General features: G+C 38.9%; 1 protein-coding gene across 1 annotated transcript in view; it reads right to left on the reverse strand.

The window, feature by feature from the left end:
* Positions 1–23,119, reverse strand: part of DCDC2 (doublecortin domain containing 2) — a 184,015-nt gene that overhangs the window by 21,972 nt on the left and 138,924 nt on the right. The window contains exon 9 of the mRNA XM_016954988.4: positions 8,379–8,479. Within this exon, the coding sequence (XP_016810477.1) occupies positions 8,379–8,479 (101 nt within the window). The remainder of the gene's footprint in view (positions 1–8,378; positions 8,480–23,119) is intronic.

The raw sequence follows: 23,119 nt of genomic DNA on the forward strand, positions 1-23,119 counted from the left end.
GGCTGGTCTCGAACACTCCTGACTTTAGGTGATCCAGACCACCTCAGCCTCCCAGAATGCTGGGATTACAGGCATGAGCTACCACACCCAGCTCCAATAAGACCTATCTTACAGGGTTGTTTTCATAATTAAATGAAAGAAATAAAAATCCTTAGTCCAGTGCCTGGCACTCAGTAGGTACTTAATCAATGGTAGCTATTGTTTAATGCAGATCACCATTGTGGGCTGTTGCAGAGTTGGTCTTACTATAATGAAACTAATGGGCTTTCAACGAATTTCTCCACACTTTTAGTTTTCCATATTTATAATATAGCTGCTTAGGATGTAAACGTCAGCAGACCATAGAGAATGGCTGTAACCTGACTTCATAAGCACCTCGTACTGAACAAATAAACTAGACAATCCCAATGTTACGACCAAGAGAGTCCAAGAAGAAAGTACCTTTGGTTACCTGGCTTTGGTTACCTGGCTTTAGTTTCTTCAAGCACATACCAATTTGTTGATATCGCCCAGCTTTTACCAATCTGTTTCTCAGTATCTCCTGCATACCTGCATTTTGATAAGCTAGCACTCACAAGTTAAATAAGAAATCAAGCCCTGCAGATGCATCCAAGGCTGTTCGAGCATTATCAGAGATCAATTTTCCCTCCCAACTCCCCTTCCTGAGGATCATCGAATGTCAAAGTAAAGAAATATCTCACAGATTTGCAAGTTGTTAAATAAGTGATTAACAGAGAGATTTCTCCTTTGCTAATAAGGCTATGATTTTCTCTTAATATTTGACATTTTGACTTTGGAATATAAATTAGTCTTGGTTTCTGCAGCTATCAGGTGTTGTATATACATGATGATCACTCTTCTTTGTCTTAAAATATACTATTTAATTATGGCTTCACAGAAGACTTAAAGTTTCACTTTCCCTCAGGAAAAAATACCTATAACAGGAGTTTATGAAAAATTATTAGTTATAGCTAATCCTGGATAATAAATTGGATTTTTGAAATCTGCGTGATTTTTACCACGTTAGGCTTTTCATCAGGAAGGCGACACTTGCAGAAAATGCCTGTGGAATCATCAAGCAGCAATTTCACTGCTGCACTGTTAAGACAAATACAACTGAGAAGATCATCTATGGAATTTGTCAGATGGTGAAATCTGCTTTTAGAAAAAAAATATCATATAGTAGTCAGAAGACAAGTGGTAGTTCCTAGTGACTTCTCCCCTTTCCTGAGTCTGGGATTATCATTTCCCCCTCCTCACCTAAACTCCAATCCTCCACTTAGAATTGTAAGGAAGCTTGATGTATTATATTAAAAAGCATAGCTGACTTTTATTTCTTCCATCATTTAGAGAAAATTAACACTACTTAGTCCATTCTATAAGCACATGTGAGTACGTATATACTCACACACACACACAACTCCTAGAAGTACAGTGTTCTACTGGCCTAAGAAAGAAAATCAATACACACAAAGCAAATATTTGACTTACATTTATACAGGCAATTCCTTTATGAAAAACAAATTCCAACCAAAACAATCTCAAGGACCCTAAAGGCAAGAATATACTGGCATTTTTAAAAAATGCTTTTCTGAAGATGGCCAAATAGGAACAGCTCTGGTTTGCAGCTCCCAGTGAGATCAACACAGAAGGCCAGTGATTTCTGCATTCCCAACTGAGGTACCCGGCTCATCTCATTGGGACTGGTTAGACAGTGGGTGCAGCCCACAGAAGGCGAGCTGAAGCAGGGTGGGGGGCACTGCCTCACTCAGGAAGCACAAGGGGCTGGGGAACTCCCTCCCCTAGCCAAGGGAAGCCCTGAGGGACTGTGTCACGAGGAATGGTGCATTCCAGCCCAGATGCTACATTTTCCCCACAGTCATTGTGACCCGCAGACCAGGAGATTCCCTCGGGTGCCTACACCACCAAGGCCCTGGGTTTCAAGCACAAAACTGGGCAGTCATTTTGGGCAGACACCAAGCTAGCTACAGTTTTTTTTTTCATACCCCAGTGGTGCCTGGAATGCCAGTGAGAATGAACCGTTCACTCCCCTGGAAAGGGGGCTGAAGCCAGGGAGCCAAGTGGTCTAGCTCAGTGGATCCCACCCCCATGGAGACCCAGCAAGCTAAGATCTACTGGCTTGAAATTCTCACTGCAAGCACAGCAGTCTGAAGTCGACCTGGGACACTCAAGCTTGGTAGGGGGAGGGATGTCTGCCATTACTAAGGCTTGAGTAGGTGGTTTTCCCCTCACAGTGTAAACAAAGCCACGAGGAGCTTCGAACTGGGTGGAGCCCACTGTAGCTCCTCAAAGCCACTGGAGCCAGACTGCCTCACTAGATTCCTCCTCTCTGGGCAGGGCATCTCAGAAAGAGAGGCAGCAGCTCCAGTCAGGGGCTCATAGATAAAACTCCCATCTCCCTGGGACAGAGCACCTGCGGGAAGCAGCGGCTGTGGGCACAACTTCAGCAGACTTAAACATTCCTGCCTGCTGGCTCTGAAGAGAGCAGTGGATCTCCCAGAACAGCGCTCGAGCTCTGCTAAGGGACGGACTGCCTCCTGAAGTGGGTCCCTGACCCCTATGCCTCCTGACTGGGAGAAAACTCACAGCATGGGTCAACAGACACCTCATAACAGGAGAGCTCTGGTTGGCATCTGGTGGGTGCCCCTTTGGGACAAAGCTTCCAGAGGAAGGAACAGGCAGCAATCTTTGCTGTTCTGCAGCCTCTGCTGGTGATACCCAGGCAAACAGAGTCTGGGGTGGACCTCCAGCAAACTCCAGCAGACCTGCAGCAGTGGGGCCTGACTGTTACAAGAAAAACTAACAAACAGAAAGGAATAACGTCAACACCAACAAAAAGGACATCCACACAAAAACCCCATCAGAAGGTCAGCAACATCAAAGACCAAAGGTAGATAAATCCACAAAGATGACAATAAACCAGTAAAAAAGGCTGAAAATTCCAAAAACCAGAAAGCCTTTTCTCCTCCAAAGGATCACAACTCCTCACCAGCAAGGGAACAAAACTGGATGGAGAATGAGTTTGATGAATTGACAGAAGCAGGCTTCAGAAGGTGGGTAATAACAAACTCCTCCAAGCTAAAGGAGCATGTTCTAACCCAATGCAAGGAAGCTAATAACCTTGAAAAAAGGTTAGAGGAATTGCTAACTAGAATAGCCAGTTTGGAAAAGAACATAAATGACCTGATGGAGCTGAAAAACACAGCAAAAGAACTTCGTGAAACATACACAAGTATCAATAGCTGAAATGATCAAGTGGAAGAAAGGATATCAGAGATTGAAGGTCAACTTACTGAAATAAAGCATGAAGACAAGATTAGAGAAAAAATAATGAAAAGGAACAAAGCCTCCAGAAAATATGGGACTATGTGAAAAGACCAAACCTACAACTGATTGGGGTCCCTAAAAGTGATAGGGAGAATGAAACCAAGTTAGAAAACACTCTTCAGGATGTTATCCAGCAGAACCTCCCCAACCTAGCAAGGCAAGCCAACATTCAAATTCAGGAAATACAGAGAACACCTCAAAGATGATCCTCAAAAAGAGTAACCCCAAGACACATAATCGTCAGATTCACCAAGGTTGAAATGAAGGAAAAAATGTTAAGGGCAGCCAGAGAGAAAGGTGGGGTGATCCACAATGGGAAGTCCATCAGACCAGCAGTGAATCTCTCTGCAGAAACCCTACAAGCCAGAAGAGTGGGGGCCAATATTCAACATTCTTAAAGAAAAGAGTTTTCAACCCAGATTTTCATATCCAGGCAAACTAAGCTTCATAAGCGAAGGAGAAATAAAATCCTTTACAGACGAGTAAATCCTGAGAGACTTTTGTCACCACCAAGCCTGCCTTACAAGAGGTCCTGAAGGAAGCACTAAATATGGGAAAGAAAAACCAGTACCAGCCACTGAAAAACATACCAAATTGTAAAGACCATCGACACTAAGAAGAAACTAACGGGCAAAATAACCAGCTAGCATCATAATGACAGGATCAAATTCACACATAACAATATTAACCTTAAATGTAAACGGGCTAAATGCCCCAATTAAAAGACACAGACTGCCAATTGGATAAAGAGTCAAGACCCATCGGTGTGTTGTATTCAGGAGACTCATCTCATGTGCAAAGACACACATAGGCTCAAAATAAAGGGATGGAGGAATATTTACCAAGCAAATGGAAAGAAAAAAAGAAAAAAAAAAAAACCAGGGGTTGCAATCCTAGTCTCTGATAAAATAGACTTTAAGCCAACAAAGAACAAAAAAGACAAAGAAGGCCATTACATAATTGTAAAGGGATCAATTCAACAAGAACAGCTATCCTAAATATATATGCACCCAATACAGGAGCACCAAGATTCATAAAGCAAGTTTTTAGAGACCTACAAAAAGACTTAGACTCCCACACAAATTTAGTGGGAGACTTTAACACCCGCTATCAATATAAGACAGATCAACGAGACAGAACATTAACAAGGATATTCAGGACTTGAACTCAGCTCGACCAAGCAGACCTAATAGACATCAACAGAACCCACCACCCCAAATCAACAGAATATACATTCTTCTCAGCACCACATCACACTTATTCTAAAATTGACCACTTAATTGGAAGTAAAACACTCCTCAGCAAATGCAAAATAATGGAAATCATAATCAGCAGTCTCTCACACCATAGTACAATCAAATTAGAACTCAGAATTAAGAAACTCATGAAAAACCACACAATTACATGGAAACTGAACAACCTGCTCCTGAATGACTACTGGTACATAACGAAATGAAGGCAGAAATAAATAAGCAATTTGAAACCAATGAGAACAAACACACAATGTACCAGAATCTCTGAGACACAGCTAAAGCAGTGTTTAGAGGGAAATTTGTAGCACTAAATGCCCACAGGAGAAAGCAGAAAAGATCTAAAATCGATATCCTAACATCACAATTAAAAGAACTAGAGAAGCAAGAGCAAACAGATTCAAAAGCTAGCAGAAGACAAGAAATAACTAAGATCCGAGCAGAACTGAAGTAGATAGAGACACGAAAAACCCTTCAAAAAATCAATGCATCCAGGAGCTGGTTTTTTGAAAAGATTAACAAAATAGACCACTAGCCAGACTAATAAGAGAGAAGAATCAAATAGATGCAATAAAAATAGATAAAGGGGAGATCACCACTGGTCCCACAGAAATACAAACTACCATCAGAGAATACTGTGAACACCTCTATGCAAATAAACTAGAAAATCTAGAAGAAATGGATAAATTCATGGACACATACACCCTCCCAAGACTAAACCAGGAAGTCAAATCCCTGAATAGACTGATGATAAATTCTGAAATTGAGGCAGTAATAGCCTACCAGCCAAAAAAAAGCCCAGAACCAGACAGATTCACAGCTGAATTCTACCAGACATATAAAAAGGAGCTGGTACCATTCCTTCTGAAGCTATTCCAAACAATAGAAAAAGAAGGACTCCTCCCTAATTCATTTTATGAGGCCAGCATCATCCTGATTCCAAAACCTGGCAGAGACACAACAGAAGAACATTTCAGGCCAGTATACCTGATGAATATTGACACCAAAATCCTCAATAAAATACTGGCAAACCGAATCCAGAAGCACATCAAAAAGCTTATCAGCCACGATCAAGTCGGCTTCATCCCTGGGATTCAAGCCTGGTTCAACATACACAAATCAATAAACGTAATCCATCACATAAACAGAACCAATGACAAAAACCACATGATTATCTCAATAGATGCAGAAAAGGCCTTTGATAAAATTCAACACTCTTTCATGCTAAAAATTCTCAATAAATAAGGTATTGATGGAATATATCTCAAAATAATAAGAGCTATTTATGACAAACCCACAGCCAATATCATACTGAATGGGCAAAAGCTGGAAGCATTCCCTTTGAAAATTGGCACAAATCAAGGATGCCATCTCTAATCACTCCTATTTAACATAGTATTAGAAGTTCTGGCCAGGGCAATCAGGCAAGAGAAAGAAAGGGTATTCAAATAGAAATAGGAAGAGAGGAAGTCAAATTGTCTGTCTTTGTGGATGACATGATTGTATATCTAGAAAACTCCATGATCTCAGCCCAAAATCTCCTTAAGCTGATAAGTAACTTCAGCAAAGTCTCAGGATACAAAATCAGTGTGCAAAAATCACAAGCATTCCTATACACCAGTAATAGACAAACAGAGAGCCAAATCATGAGTGAACTCCCATTCACAATTGCTACAAAGAGAATAAAATACCTAGGAATACAACTTACAAGAGATGTGAAGGCCCTCTTCAAGGGGAAGGACAAACCACTGCCCAAGCAAATAAGAGAGGACACAAACAAATGGAAAAACATTCCATTCTTGTGGATAGGAAGAATTGATATTGTGAAAATGGCCATACTGCCCAAAGTAAGGTATAGATTCAATGCTATCCCCATCAAGCTACCATTGACTTTCTTCACAAAATTGGAAAAAACTACTTTAAAGTTCATATGGGACCAAAAAAGAGCCCATATAGCCAAGACAATTCTAAGCAAAAAGAACAAAGCTGGAGGCATCATGCTACCTGACTTCAAACTATACTACAAGGCTACAGTAACCAAAACAGCATGATGCTGGTACCAAAACAGATATATAGACCAACTGAGCAGAACAGAGTTCTCAGAAATAACATCGCACATCTACAACCATCTGATCTTTGACAAACCTGACAAAAACAAGCAATGGGGAAAGGATTCCCTATGTAATAAATGGTGTTGGGAAAACTGGCTAGCCACATGCAGAAAACTGGAACTGGACCCCTTTCTTACATCTTATAGAAAAATTAACTTAAGATGGATTAAAGACTTAAATGTAAGACCTAAAACCATAAAAACCCTAGAAGAAAACCTAGGCAATACCATTCAGGACACAGGCATGGGAAAAGACTTCATATGAATAAAACACCAAAAGCAATGGCAACAAAAGCCGAAATTGACAAATGGGATCTAATTAAATGAAGAGCTTCTGCACAGCAAAAGAAACTATCATCAGAGTGAACAGGCAACCTACAGAATGGGAGAAGATTTTTGCAATCTATTCATCTGACAGGGCTAATATTCAGAATCTACAAGGAACTTAAAAAAATTTACAAGAAAAAAAACAAACCCATCAAAAAGTGGGCAAAGGATATGAGCAGGCACTTCTCAAAAGAAGACATTTATGCAGCCAACAAACATAAGAAAAAATGCTCATCATCACTGGTCATTAGAAAAATGTAAATCAAAACTACAATGCGATACCATCTCATGCCACTTAGAATGGCAATCATTAATAAGTCAGGAGGCAACAGATGCTGGAGAGGATGTGGAGAAATAGCAACACTTTTACACTGTTGGTGGGAGTGTAAATTAGTTCAACATTGTGGAAGACAATGTGGTGATACCTCAAGGATCTAGAACCAGAAATACCATTTGACCCAGCAATCTCATTACTGGGTATATACCTGAAGGATAGTAAACCAATCTACTATAAAGACACATGCACACTTATGTGTACTGCAGCGCTATTCACAATAGCAAAGACTTGGAACCAACCCAAATGTCCATCAATGATAGATTGGATAAAGAAAATATGGAACATATACACCACGGAATACTATGCAGCCATAAAAAAGGATGCGTTCGTGTCTTTTGCAGGGACATGAATGAAGCTGGAAACCATCATTCTCAGCAAACTAACACAGGAACAGAAAACCAAACACTACACATTCTCACTCATAAGTGGGAGCTGAACAATGAAAACACATGGACACAGAGAGGTGAACATCATACACTGGGGCCTGTCAGGGTTTGGGGGGCTAGGGGAGGGACAGCATTAGGAGAAATGCCTAATGTAAATGATAGGTTGATGAGTGCAGCAAACCACCATGGCACCTCTGTAACAAACCTGCACGTTCTGCACATGCATGCCAGAACTTAAAGTATAATTTTTAAAAAATGCTTTTCTAAGTGGGTAAGTACTTTTATTCCAGATGAAAATCCCAAACCAATACCCTTTTTATATCAAACTTTATCACTCTTTATCTCATACCTAATCCCATCCCGTCTTGCTCTTCAATGCTCTTTATTAAGGAAATACCATTTTCTGTATTTAAAAAGACTTGGTCTAAATGGCTATTCTTCACAGGAATACTAGGAGAAAGAATGGGTGTTTTGTTATGTTTTTAAGGTTGATCAGCCACATAGTACCTTAGAGGGTTTAATTCATACAGGTATAGGAACAATATGTAGGAGATAACACAAAACTTGAAAAAAAAACACTATAATTGTCTTACACATTTTTTTTAAGGCATGGAGATTACCTGATCGACTGGAACCTCAACCTGAGTATCTTCATCTTCTTGAACTTCTGCTGCCCCCCGTGTTTCAGACCTCTCTGCTCCAGCTTTGAAAATGCCTTCATCTATTGAGACAAACACACAGTGAAAATCAAAATCCAATTGTGACATCGTGTGGCTGAATGCTGGAATTACAATCAAATGCTTATTTTTAATAGACATTTGGATTCCCTTTTTAGTTGATAGTATTTTTGTGCACCCCTCTCCTCTGACCACCACACCACCCCCAGTTGTTCCACATTTTCATTGAGAAAACATTCAGTGGTCAAAACAAGGCTGACCCAGCAGGGTAAAGTTCTGTCGAAGCTCCTGTTCACCCTTTGGCTACTGATTTACTAACATAGCCCTTTGTACAGGCACTGAGATGAGAAGAAATTCACAACTATCATCCCAGTTCTCCCCTCCTATTCACAAAACAGTGAAAATGCTTGCTGCTTTAAAATACTACTTTTAGAAATTTACCTTTCCCAAGAGAATGCTATGCATTCAATATAATGTATTGGAATAATTCTCTCTATTCAGAGTATTATAAAAAATGTTTTTACTGCAGCCAAATCATAGAGTTGACTTTCCATATCTCACCAAAAAATCAATATCATTTATTCTGCAGATCTCCACAAGATTTTCACAACCTATGACTTTAAATCCTTAACTATAAAATGTAAACTAAATCTCTGACTTTAGGTTACGCTCCTTCAACTTGTTTTCCTCTGGAAAGCAATAATAGCTGTTTTTCATATTTGAAGTAGTTTTAATGTCTCCCCTCAGCCTTCTCTTCTTCAGGCCAAGTAATCAAAGAATTGCAGAACCATTTGTCATTCTGTCTATCTACTTGCCTCAAGACAGGTTTAGTGCTTTGGCCATTCTCACAGATGTTTTCTCTGTCCAATTTTTAAGGCTCTCCAGGGATGGCGATTTTACCTCCTTCTCTGGTAATCTATTACAATATTTGATTACCCCTACAGTCTAGAAAATATATTTTTATCTTTTGCCTTAAAACCCCCTTTATTTCTCTAATGGAAGCTTATTTCCCAGAGCATAATTATTTAACCTATTTTATCTAATAATCTTTCGTATTGCTAAAGCTATGAAGTCACTCTTAATTAAATGTAAAATATATTTTTACACTTGTTGAGGACCAATTATATGCAAGGCAGGATGTGAACCCAGGAGACAGCCTAAGATATGAATGAAATGTGGACTGTTCTCTCAAGTTGCTTCCAGTCCAATGAGGAGACAGAGATAAACATACTTCCATTAAGGTGAATGATGAGGAAGGGCAATAGCAGAGTATTATGGAAGCTGAAAATATACAGCCCAGTGAGGAAGGAATGAAGGAAAGAAGGAAGGAAGGAAACAGGAAGGGAGGGAAAGAGTGAAGAAAAATAGGTATGTTTGACATTCATTTCTACCTTCTGAAATTACCTTGAAAAACAACCATCATAGTCAGATGCTAAACTCAGTAGACTACAGTTATGACCTATGCACGTGACTTTTTGGATGACATTTTGTGTCCAAATGTTGCACTTGCTTACTAAGAGACTACAAAGGCAGGCCTATAGATACAAAAGGAATACAGTCTTAATACTCACATTCAATGAAATGTTTAACTGTATCCAAGCGGAGCTACGAATGGTTTGCAGATGTGTTTTAGAATAAGCATTTTACCAGAAAAGAAGAATGCAATCGATAACAACAAATAAAATAAAATTGAAAGGGCACTGGAATGGAAAATGACAACCATAAGGATATAAACAGCAAAGAGACAAATCAGCAAAGCTCAACGCTGTGCACAGTGACACAAAGAGAATATAAATACTTTTTTTAAATGGTTGCCTCAGGTGTGGAGGGAGGATGTGTTTATCAGTGAACCAAAATGTTTAAGCCATTGCCATTAACAGCACAGAGCAAGAAATGAAGATCAGAAAGGAATTCATAAGAATAAACAGTGATCAAAAAAAGGCAGAACAGCTAGAAAGGCCTTTGTGATAGGCCTACTAGAATTTTCATTTTTACCATAAACGTTATATAAAATTAAAGGCAGAATATTAACTTTTCGAGAAAACTATTTTAAATAGTATTTTTGATTATAAATTGTTTATATGCATTTTAGAAAACTTGGAAGATGAAAAAATAAATATGTTTAATCTCATGACCCAGAGATAGCCATCACTAATATTTTGACAATTCCTTCCTTCCCTCCCTCACTCCATCTATCTTTCTCTCTCTCTCTCTCTCTCAGACACACACACACACACACAGACACATGCACTCGTAAAACTGGGATCTTATTGTACATATAATTTTTAAAATCATTTCTTACTTTAAAACCATATCATGAGCATTTCTCATGTCACTAAATGTTACTTGAAAACATAATAAATAGCTGCATGTTGCGGTACCATGTTTTAATTAATGGACAATAATGAATAATGCAAAATAGGAATTTTTAATGAATAGATACTATTCATCTGATTGATGGGTAAATATGCACTAAGATCTACTGCATAATAGTCACTCTGGAAAATATGAAAGGGCTGCTGGTGAGGGTTTTGTATCCCATGGAGACCATCACAGAGACATGCGATGTTTACTCTTCCACATTCATACCCTGTAGCTCCTTTCCTATCTTAGCAGTTTGTTTTCCAAGAATAAGCATGGTGCACTGCAAAGAGTAAGTCCTCAGTTAATATTTATTAGATGTAAGACAAAAGACAAGCCCCGGTTTAATCTCTTTCTCACACGTTGATTCCCCTCCTGCTGTATACACCCCCTACACCCATGTGTCCTCACCCACCCTGCTCAGTATTAAATTCTCTCTTCCAAAATTATCTCATGGGCATCCTGATTTTGATACAATTAATTCAAAAGAATCCTCGGCCTCTTCTTTGAATGCTTCCTCTACTTCATTTTAAAGGAAATCTAACCAACCCTGTATGTCACCATCTGAGTAACTTCAACACCATGTGATGAGCCACTCTACACCCTTAAATACCCTGACTCTTCAACTCCATTGACATCCCCTCAATTTCACCTTGATTTAGATCATTTTCATCAAATGGAGCAATTTCAGTCACAGCCCATGTGCAGTTAGGACCAAAGAACCTGCAGGTCACGGACCCGCTATGCTTTTTCATGTCTCACCCTATGCCTTCCATGTCTAGTTTGCCACTTCTACCCTGTCCCTGGGTGGTGGCCCATCGGGAGACTTACTCATGGCTCAAATCTTACTCAGCTGCCAATGTTTCATGAAAATCTCCTCTGATCTTATCCTGTAACCCCACAACAAAACAGAACCAACAGCTCCCTCCTCTGTGCTACTTCTTTTTTTGTTGTTTTGTTTTGTTTTGTTTTGAGATGGAGTCTCGCTGTGTTGCCCAGGCTGGAGTGCAGTGGCGCAATGTCTGCTCACCGCAAGCTCCGCCTCCCAGGTTCACACCATTCTCCTGCCTCAGCCTCCCAAGTAGCTGGGATTACAGGCATGTGCCACCACACCTGGCTAATTTTGTATTTTTAGTAGAGACAAGCGTTTCTCCATGGTGGTTAGGCTGGTCTCGAACTCCAACCTCAGGTGATCCACCCTCCTCAGCCTCCCAAAGTGCTGGGATTACAGGCATGAGCCACTGTGCTCAGCCCCTCTGCACTACTTTTTCCTCCCACATACTGCGTTTATTCATGATCACACTTACTTTAATCAATTTCTTTTACCAATTCTGCCCCCTTCCCTGCTAGACCACAAGCTCCTTTAGGCACAGACCACAATTTTTGTCCTGTGCCTAGCACAATGTCAGCCTCCTAACAGGTTTTGCCATGTTCTTTAAACTGAACTAACAATACAAAGCATTATATAAACACCAACTTTTTGGCATTGTCTGCAAGTATTATTTGTAATAGAATCTGTATTCATATACACTTCATCCAGGGCCAAGATCCGTGGGCCAATGTGAATGTTCAAAAGTAAATTAGGCCTTAAATTAGAAAATTAAAATCATTTGACGCCAAAGAATTGCCAACAAGGCCAAAATGCAATGGAAAAGAATCCGAATGATATAATAAGAATATGTTTCCCCTCTGTCGATGCCATCGTAAAAAGCAACTGAAGACACATTTCATGGACAAAGTCAAAGATAAAACATTGAAAATTTAAAACACCTGCTTGCAAGTATAGATTCCATGAGAAATTTGCAAAAGTATTACCTTTTTTATCAAGGGCAACATTATTTGAGCACTTCAAAACCTTACCATATTCCCTTTATTACTACTAATTTAAACTTGCACAGTAAATTTGTGGATTTAGACCATGACAGCGTTATTACGTGCCATGGTTTTCTAGTTATTGCTACAGCAACATCAGCTATTCTACCACGACTCATGAAGGGTGAGTGACAACTAGGGCTGAGGTGTTTTGTCCCCAATGAGACACAGAAGCAGTTTTAGTGTCACTTGGGATTTTCATAAAAACAGGAACTTAGTGTTACTACGTACTAATGTCAACAGGTAAGTGATCCTTTTTGCCACACACTGTCCACCTGTGAACTTTTTAGTGTGCCAATAATAGTTCTGCACACATTCAGGAGTTCTGAGCCCCCTTTTACTGAGCATTAGTATAATTTTCAACTGCTCATGAAACGTCTTGAGTTTTAGCAATTTTGCTTCCTCTAAAACTAACTGGACACAGCAAGTATAATAACAGAATGCCTGTGTATCATATAAAAGTAACTCTTCTCTAGGTAGTAAAAGTGAGCTCGGGAAAAGTAATAATGGGATGGCGCATCATCTCAGAATGCAGAGCACCTGGTGCTTAGCTGTCTAGAGTCGCGGTCTCATCCTCACCCCCACACTTTCCCCAGCTCTTTCTAATCTATCTTCTATAACAGCACCCCAGAGAGATTATTCTTGTCAAAATTATCAATGACCATCATTACGACAATATTTATTATCTCATTTACTTGATCTTTTAGCAGCTTTTAATGCAGCAGTATCAGGGTGTGTGTGTGTGTGTGTGTGTGTGTGTGTGTGTGTGTGTGTGTGTGTGTGTGTGTGTGTGTCTGTCTGTCTGTCTTCACCCTCCTGGTTTTACCAGAAGCTTCTCCTAAGTCTCCTTGGCCAATCCATCCTCCTCTGTTCAACTTGTAAATATTGGCCCACGTCTGAGCTGCATTGTGGATCAGGTTCTCTATCTACACACTTTCTAGATTAATCTCATTTGAGTACCATCAATGTGCCAGTGATTCTCTAATATGTATCTTCAGCCTCGACCTCTTTATAGATCCCAAAACATATATATCTATCTAACTGCCTAACTTGACACTTCACTTTGGATGTCCAATAGGCACCTCAACCTTAACATGGTCAAAACAGAACTCTGGTTCCCCACCCTAAACTGCTCATCCCCCAGATTCCCCAACCCAGGAAATGGCACCACTTCTCAATCCCAAAATCTGGGAATTATCTTTATTTCCTTCCTGGCCTCAGTTTCTATATCCATTCCATTGTCAATCTTCTCAATTCAATCTCCTTTTAAAATGTATCTCAAATATATTCATTTATTTCTATCTCCACTCCCAACTTGGTCTCATCACCATTATCTGTTGGATGGGCTGTTAAAACAGCTTACAAACTAGTGTCCCTCTTCTTCCACTCTTGCTAGCTCATAATCATCCTCCATACAATAGCCAAGTGCTCTTAATAGATTATTTAAAAAGTGTTTAATTCCACAGCTTAGAAACTCTCCAACATTGTTCCATCACATATACAATCCAAGTTCCTTACCATGGCTTACAGAGATGTGATCTGGCACTTAACTCCTCCTCAAACTGCATTTCGTATCTTTTTCCTTGCACATTAAACTCAAGCTCCACTGACCTTCATTCTGTTCCTCACTAGAAAACTCTCCTGCCTCATGGCTTTGTTCTTCACAGAGTCTCTGCCTAAAAAGTTCTTTCCCCATTTTCACACCATCAGCCAGATCTCAGGAAACCCTCCTTGTTCCAATTCCAGTAGCCACTCATTCATTCATAGTGCCCTGGTTTAATTCTCTGCCTTGCACTTACTGTGTTTGTCAGTTTCCACCAAAGTGTAAGCTCCAAGAGATCAGGCAGTTTGTCCCTATTTTTCACTGTTCCATCCCCAGCACTAAAACATATTTGCTGTATTGAAGTAGAATGTAAGGAGCCAACAACTTAGCCACTAGCCCAGTGCATTAATTCTTCATGTTCTTACAGGGTTTTGCCCCAATCTGGCCACACTTGGCAGTATAGCATTTGGATGGAGGGTAGAGAGGAGAACAAAGGGAACTGACGAGAAAGAAGACAGATTGAGGTACAACCTACAAAGGGATCAACAAATTACGTTATTGGTGGTAGGTAGAATAATGCCTCCCACCCCCAAGATGTCCACATCCTGATTGTAAGAAACTGTGAGCATGTTACATGACATGGCAAAGAGGAATTACGGTTGCAGATGGAATTAAGGTTGCTAAGCAGCTGACCTTGAGATGGGAAGAGAATTCTGGCTTATTCACGTGAACTCAATATAATCACAAGGGTCCTTGTGAGTGAAAAAGAGGAAGGAGGCCCAGAGTGGGACTGATACAGTGCAAACAAGACTTGAGCCACCCTTGCTGGCTTTGAAGATGGAAAGGCCACAAGTCAAGGAATGCAGGCAGCCTGTAGAAACCGGAAAAACCATGGATATGAATCCTTGCCTAGAGCCTCCAGAAGGAACACAGCCCTGATAACAGCTTGGTTGTAACCCAGTAAGGCCCATTTTGGAATTCTGATCTCCAGAACTGTAAGATAATAAATCTGTGTTGTTTTAAGGCACCATGTTTGCGGTGATTTGTCACAACAGCCATAGGAAAATGATACAACATGTGTCTAGAAATTATGTGCATGAGCAGGGGTCCCCAACTCCCAGGGCCACGGACTGGAAGTGGTCTGTGGCCTGTTAGGAACTGGGCTGTACAGCAGGAGGTGAGCGGCAGGTGAGCGAGAATTGCCACCTGAGCTCCACCCTCCCATCAGATCAGCAGCAGCATTAGATTCTCATAGGAGCACAAACCATATTGTGAACTGCACATGCAAGGGATCTAGGGTGCACGCTCCTTACGAGAGTCTAACTAATGTCTCATGATCTGAGGTGGAACAGTTTCATCCTGGAACCATCCCCCCACGCCCCTGAATAAACTGCCTTCCACAAAACTGGTCCCTGGTGCAAGAAATGTTGGGAAGCGTTCTTCCGGAAAGAACATCTGCAGTGGCCACCACAGATCCACTTTCTGAGTCCTGCAGATACCTGCTGGGCAAAAACAGGCCTTTCAGATACCCTCTGCTCCTCCTGCCAAAAAGACAGTGGTCAGAAAACCCTCCTTTGAGCCTCCTGCCTTTTGTTTTCTTTCCCTAACTGTAAATACTTCTCTTTCTCATTCTCCTACCAGGTGCAAAACACTACCACCAACCCCAGACACCCACACATCTTCCAGAGGAAAGTGATTCTATTTTTTTAAGTCTTACCCTGCCCTAAAAACCTTTGTAGTAAAAGCCATTTGCTAACAAACTAAAAAGCAAGGATAAATTTGATACACAATACTGCTCTCATTCAATTACTACGTGAAGGATCAAATTCAATGCTTGAATGCACACTACACCCAAATTCAGCTCTCATCTTTTTTTCTTTGAACGTGAACAGACATTTTAGTGTATATTACACGGTAAAGCCATAACAAACACTCTAGTAAAAATAAAAGTGCTCCTCAATTATTTTTCACTTATCCCTTATGAATTTTATTGCTTACAAAATGAAAGCAGAGCTGCTGAGGTAGGGAAGTCATATCACCACTGTACTGTTCATAATAAATAGGAATCTGCTTCCCCTACTGAAACATGAAATAAATGCTTTGTGTGTTTTTAGCTTTTCTGCAACTAGGACAGCTGAAATGAAAGCATTTCCTTGTTGCAATTTATCAGTACTTCAGTTTAACAATATTACAATTATTTAATATTCTCAAATTTTAAAAGTTACCCAATAATTAATGATACTTTCAAGTAGTTAATCAGAATTTAAGCCTACCATTCTTGCTTTCTCACCAAAATTACTAAAAACTATTCTTAAATGGTATCATAATCCATATTTTAATATGTTTAGTGTTTGAAACTGATTGAGATTTATGAGGATAAGAAGAAAACTAATATCATAATGTCCAGTTCTAAATACTTTATAAAAATCTTAGTTATCTATTAACTAGAAGCTCTTTTACTATGATTTATCACTGACTGCCTATAATAATAAAAATGTTGAATGAACTTTAAAAGAAAGTGTTAATTTTTTAAAGTAGCTCTTTAAAACCAGCATGGTACTGGCAAAAAATGTGGGGAACAAGGAGTTTATGACATTCAATATATAAAATAATATCCTAAGAAGAAAAAAAAGTCAATCCATTTATAAGGCAATACTCTTTATGTGTCACCTCAGTCACCAGAGGCAAAATTAAAATTAAAATTGGTAAGAAGGTGATATAAAAATAATTTTCATTAGCTTAGTGCTAATGTGAACTACATTCACATGTGAAATATATTGAATTTTTATACAACTTTTTACAGATATAGATTGTTGTCATCACAGCATCTTGTTGAAAATTAAAGAAAGCATTTCCAGAAAGGTGACCCAGTAGGATAGGGTCTTTATGAAGCTTAGCAAGTAATGAGGTAGAGAGGAAGGGCAGGTTCACATGTAATAACACTTCCTTATGAAAGGGTATTAGCCAACTCTCCTGGGATCCCTGTCACAACTTATATAATACCCCTCTTTGCATCACCTTTCTGGATTAAATATAAAAAAATCATCATAAGGAAGACTGAAAAACTAATCAAATGAGAGCTAATGTTCTGAGTGCCTCTAATTGAATACAATGATACAACCCAAATGTCCAAATTTTTTTAATCACTAATCTTCTCCACATGTCTTATTATGTCCCATCAGCTCAAATGGAAGCTCTTTACAGAAACAAGAATATCACAAGTCATATTTTTCTCTGGCAATTTTTAATAACACATAAAAATAATTTTATCCACACATTTATATGGGCTAAGTTTTCTTAACTGTAGTTTGAAATATCTGGCTTCTTTCTATTCTCCAACTCCCATTTCAGGGTATTAAATCTCATCTGTTATGCAATTGATGTATACATTTGACTATTAACTATTTGCATAGAATTGATTTTAATCACCACAGTTATTTAACCTTAACTTTAAATAGGTGTAGCAAAATATTCTAAGTGTAGACAGAAAACAAAAGTAGGATTATTATCATTGATTTCCCAGATCACAGGTAATTTTGTTCTTATTCCTACACTTCTGTTATTTTTAGATACAGATATTTCAGATTCTCATGAAAATCAGAAATATTCAGAGTACAAAGAATAAAGCACATTATTTACAATATGTATAATTAATGCTTATTTCCTAACCTATATAAATTATGATACAATTTCTAAAGTCTGTATCTGATAAGTGGGACTGAAAATAATTAAGTACCTCTGAGTAGGTTTACCTAAACCAACAAGTATACATAGCTTTAATTCTTCATTTCTAATTTTGCATCCTTATAAAAATTACACTGCAAATTAGTTTTAGTTCATCAGAATAATTGAATTGTTCCTTTTTCCACCCCAGTGACTTGCAGTTACTTATTTGGCCTAAAATTGACAATTTCTCTTCTTAATTCTGGTTGGTCCAACTTCCTCCAAATGACCTTGTATCAGAAGAGTTAGCCATACTTCTATACTCTAGATTTATCATCATAACAAATGAAGTATCTGCCTGTAACAAAAACACATAGTACTGTTTTAAATTCCTTTAAAATTCTGTGTTCACTACTTCCTTATTATGCAACATTTTCTGAGCTTCCTCATGCTCCCACATGTGCTAGACACCCGCCACAGAAAGATGAACAAGGCACTGACCTCAGGATACGTATTATCTACCGGGGGGTCACATGGAAAAATCAACTGCACAGAATAAGCATAGCATGCAAGTATATGTAAGCTGTTAAGACAGTGCATAAAGTAGGAAGGAAAAACAATGGGGAGAGGAGAACAGTCAAAGAAGGCTGTGAGAGATGGAAGCTGCAAATCAAAAGACAAGACAAATTAGTCATTAAGGAGCAGAGGAAGGCACTCTGGACAGAAAAATCAGCATATGCAAAGGCGTGGAGGCATTGCAGGTTGTATTCCAAGAACTGCAGGCAGATCCGTGTGGCTGCAGCAAGGCTGTAGGGATAAGGAGTGGCTGGGTATAAGGCTGTCTGATGTGACCAAGAATTTGAACTTGATCATGAAGATAATGAAGAGCAGCTAAGGGACTTTAAGCATGGAGTGGGGTGCATGGGGCCGAGGGAGCATCCTGGAAACAGAGTTGCCTGGACAGAAGCAGGTGAGGATTCATGACAGGCTGTGTGGAGGGGGAGATCATGGAAAGTGTTATCACCCACAGCCACCTAGGACTGATATTGCTGAGGTGGAGATATCATGGCAGAGTGAGACCAGGCAAGACTGTAGGAAAGAATGCCTGAAACTGGGTCAGACTGAAGCCACCAAAGGCAATACATATTAAAATTGGAGATCAGTGAGGCTGGTAGCCAGGAGATTTCAAAGCAATGAAATGGGAAACAAAGCATGCCATGATGGGTCAGGATGCTCCGAAGCATAGGAGTCTGCATCAGCACCAGTCCCGGCTGAGGGGGCGGCACTGCTTGGTGGAATCTCAGCACTGCTCTGCACACCGCAGGTCCTGGATGAAGGCAATGCCAGAAGGATTAACAGAATGCAACAAGAGACATTGAATACTTGTATTGGCAGGACTCCGTGACTACCAGGATGTGGGAGTTGAGGGAAACAGAAGAGCTGAAGAAGGACTCTCAGGTTTATGGCTTGGTTGTCTACATGGTTAACAGTGTTATTCATCAAGACTGGCCAGACGAGAGAAGGAAGGGGATGGGGGTGGTTAGAAAGGAGGTGATGGGGTCTGATTTTGATATATTGGTTTGGGCCCCCTGTACAGCATACTGATAGAAATGTCCAGCAAGTGGCTAGAAATATAAGTCTGTTAATTAGAATAAAGTTCCAAGATAAAGATGTAGTCTTGGGAACAGTCAGAATACCATTGATAAAGTCATGGGTTTCAGAACTTGGGATGAAAATAGAAAATGGTTAGGGACAGAGTTCTAGGAAACAACATTTAAGGGATGGGCAGAAGAGAAACTCACAAAGATCGAAAAGAAATAGTAAAAGGTAACAGGAAAAAAAAAAGAGTAGGCTGTCAAGGAAGATGCGGGAAAGTGGAAGTCAACACCAAAGGAATAATCAGTATTAAAGTGTCCCACCATTTGGGGATCCCCTTGATCTGGTCACCTAAGTAACAGTAATTATAGTACAGTATGAAAATCAGATTACACGGGGGTGTGGTATAAGAAAAGAGGTGAATTAGTGAAGACAAGCAGTACAGACGACTCTTTCAAGATGATTGGCTGTGAAGTAAAGAGAGACCATAGTCTTGTCAACCTAATTCAGAGGCCTGAGGCCATCAAGACAGTCAGGGATGAAAGGGGATTAAATCCCATCTCTTCTGACTCCTGCCTTTATCACAGATGTCAGCACCATAAAGCTTTTGCTAAACCTCTGTCTCTAATGCACAAGCATGTCTCATGAAATGCAAACATTTGTACAGAAATTTAAACAATTCCCATTCACTCATGGCCAAGTTAAACCGATAGAGATCATCTTCATTTGACAATATCAATGTAACTAGAATTGTACTTCATGAATATACCATTCTTGCTATGCAGATATTTATTACAGTTTGAACCTTAGCTAAAATACCAAAACAAGTTACAACATAGAAATCCATTGCAGGAGGTCAGGGGCTGCGAGGAAGTAGAAGAAAGTGAGAAACCTGCAGAGCAGCACACATCCAGGCAACAAGATACCTTCTACTTGCACACCTGAATGAAAGCATTCAATTTACTATAATCACTAACAATCATTTCAGACAGAGACATAAAAAACTCCTTAGCTTCAGAAGGCTTCCTAAAAATTCATACAAAGAATCTTTAAAAAAAAAATAGCAAAAGAGAAATCAGGATTGTGAATTTTCTAAATCTATCTTCAGTTGATAAACCTAAGATAGAAGACTGAAATCATTCTCTAAATATTTCCAAATTATATATAAATATATACTTAAAGGATTAAATACCTAGCTCAAATATGAAAATCAAAACGGACTGGATATGTGTTTTCAAAAGTTATTGATCCCAATTATTACCGAGTAACATCTCTAATAATCCAAGGCTCCAACATTCACTTTCAACTACTAGCAATAATATGTTTCTACTATAAGTATAAAGCAAGTATCAACCACTTTCAAAGCCAATCTAACTCTCAGACAAGTGTTAGTGATTCTGTAAACTGTGGTTCTCACTCAAGGTAAAGTGGTTTACGGTGTAAATGTGCAAATCAGTGCAAATCAGTCATCCTGAATAAAGGGATTGGATTTTTTTCACCTAATCTAAATTGGCACAGGTAATAGGCCTGAATTGCTCATTAAATCTGAGTGAGGGTGTTTTCAATTTAACTGTTGTAGAATTTTACAGATTAGTGTGCTTTGACTTGCTTTAAACAAAGTGAGATCTCTTGAATCTTAGCATTTAAGGTGTTTATATTTGCTCCATAGTAATGTTTGAAGAGGATGATAAATTTTTATCAGAGTCGATACCTTGCTCAAGATATAATAACTTTAATTGGTGGTTAATCTTCCATCTTAACATAAAATAGAAGTTATAATGTACTCAGTTTAGCATATCTGTTTTGACTATGCATAAAGTCTGCAATTCAAGGAACTACTGCCAATAAAAGGCAGATAAAAACAAATTTTCCATAAGATACATTTCCCTGCAATATCTATCATGTTCCAAATTTTATTTAAACAGCCTAACATAAGCCCTTTTAAGCAATTCTATTGGACTCCATTTTAAGATGATGACCTAACACAAATATGCCCATATATCAGCAATTGACACAAACACAACTTTTGTACTCAGATACAAAATGACTATATGTTAATTTAGTGCCCAATTTGAGAGAATCAAACATGAAATATCAAATCAATGGGAAAAGAGATCTCAGTAGCCTCAATTAATGATAGGAAATATTCAAATGAGCCATAAAATAGTACTGTTTATTATAAAATTATCAAGGAAGAAGATTCAAAATAGATCAAAACAAACCAGCCAGCATTTTTTTCACTTGGATTAAGGTTGCTCCAACAACAGATGTTGATTGAGCATCCACCAGATTCTGTGTTCTTTTTATTTTGTGTCATGACTTGTAGATTTGTTCTCTATCTATAATAAAAATGTATGTATGCTGTATTTTAGAGAAGATAAAATACATACCATTTTATCTGTCAGTTTTGTTTTGCTTTTTTTCTGATACAGGGTCTCACTCTGTCACCAGGGCTTGAGTGCAGTGGCACAATCATAGCTCACTGCAGTCTTGACCTCCTGCCTCCATCCTCCCACCTCAGCCTCCTGAATAGCTGGGCTACGGGCATGCATCACCACACCTGACTAATTTCTTTTGCTTTTTGTAGAGATGAGGCCTCCCTACATTGCCCAGGCTGGTCCTGAACTCCTGGGCTCAAGTAATCTGCTTACCTCAACCTCCCAAAGTGCCGGGATTAAGGCCTGAGCTACTGCATCCGGCCTATTTTTAAAATAAATAAAAATAAACCTTTGGGGAAAAAAAAGAAAAGATAGAAAATATTCCTCTCAAGCATTTTAACCTATGATTGGGGTTCATCATATAATTTCATTTGAAAAGGAATAATTCTGGCTTCTTAAGTTCAACAGATGGTATCTTCCAGATATCCTTGCTTCTTTCTTAACTGATAACTATGAAATACTAATTATCTACTTGTTTTAATCTGGGAGGAGGAACGGAAATAAAAGTAGTCTTTTATTGGATTTCTTATTGAACTATAATTTTTAAAATATTTCCATTGTATTAAGTGCAGTTGAATTAACTTTCACTTTGTTGTTATATTTTACATACTTCCAGACACAAGAAAACACAGATATTGGTAAACTTAAGAAAATATCTGTTTTAGGATAAGTGGGAATGCTGATATAGTCAAGAAACATTTTTTTATTCAACATTTACCTACAGCAAGATATAAATTAATAATGATGATGATTAATACTTACAGGATATTTATTGTATAATGAACACCGCTCTAAGCGTATTACATGTATTTAATAATTTAGTTCCCATAACAACTTTATGAATTACTAGAACCTGCATTTTACATGGGAAACGGAGATAGTTTCAAGTTCACAGGCAGCAAGTGGTAGAAGCAGGACTCTAATACAGCAGCCTGACACACAGTCCATGCGTTTCATGAATTTACCAGTGTTTTCTAATCTGCCAACCATGACCCATTAGTAGATGGTAACATCAGTTTAACGGGGTGCAACTAGTGGGGTTATTTTTAATAAAATAGAAGACAACAGAAAATCAAATGCAGTACCCAGGTTGGCTGTGTGGGTATACGACCTGTGCAGTCACACAGGGCCCTGCTCTGAAGAGCCCTACCCATTGATTTAATGCTCCACTATCACCAACCACGTTAAAATTCTTAATCATTTTATCCGTG

This window comes from Pan troglodytes, chromosome 5 (assembly GCF_028858775.2).
Source record: "Pan troglodytes isolate AG18354 chromosome 5, NHGRI_mPanTro3-v2.0_pri, whole genome shotgun sequence".
In the NCBI taxonomy this organism is placed as follows: Eukaryota; Metazoa; Chordata; class Mammalia; order Primates; family Hominidae; genus Pan; species Pan troglodytes.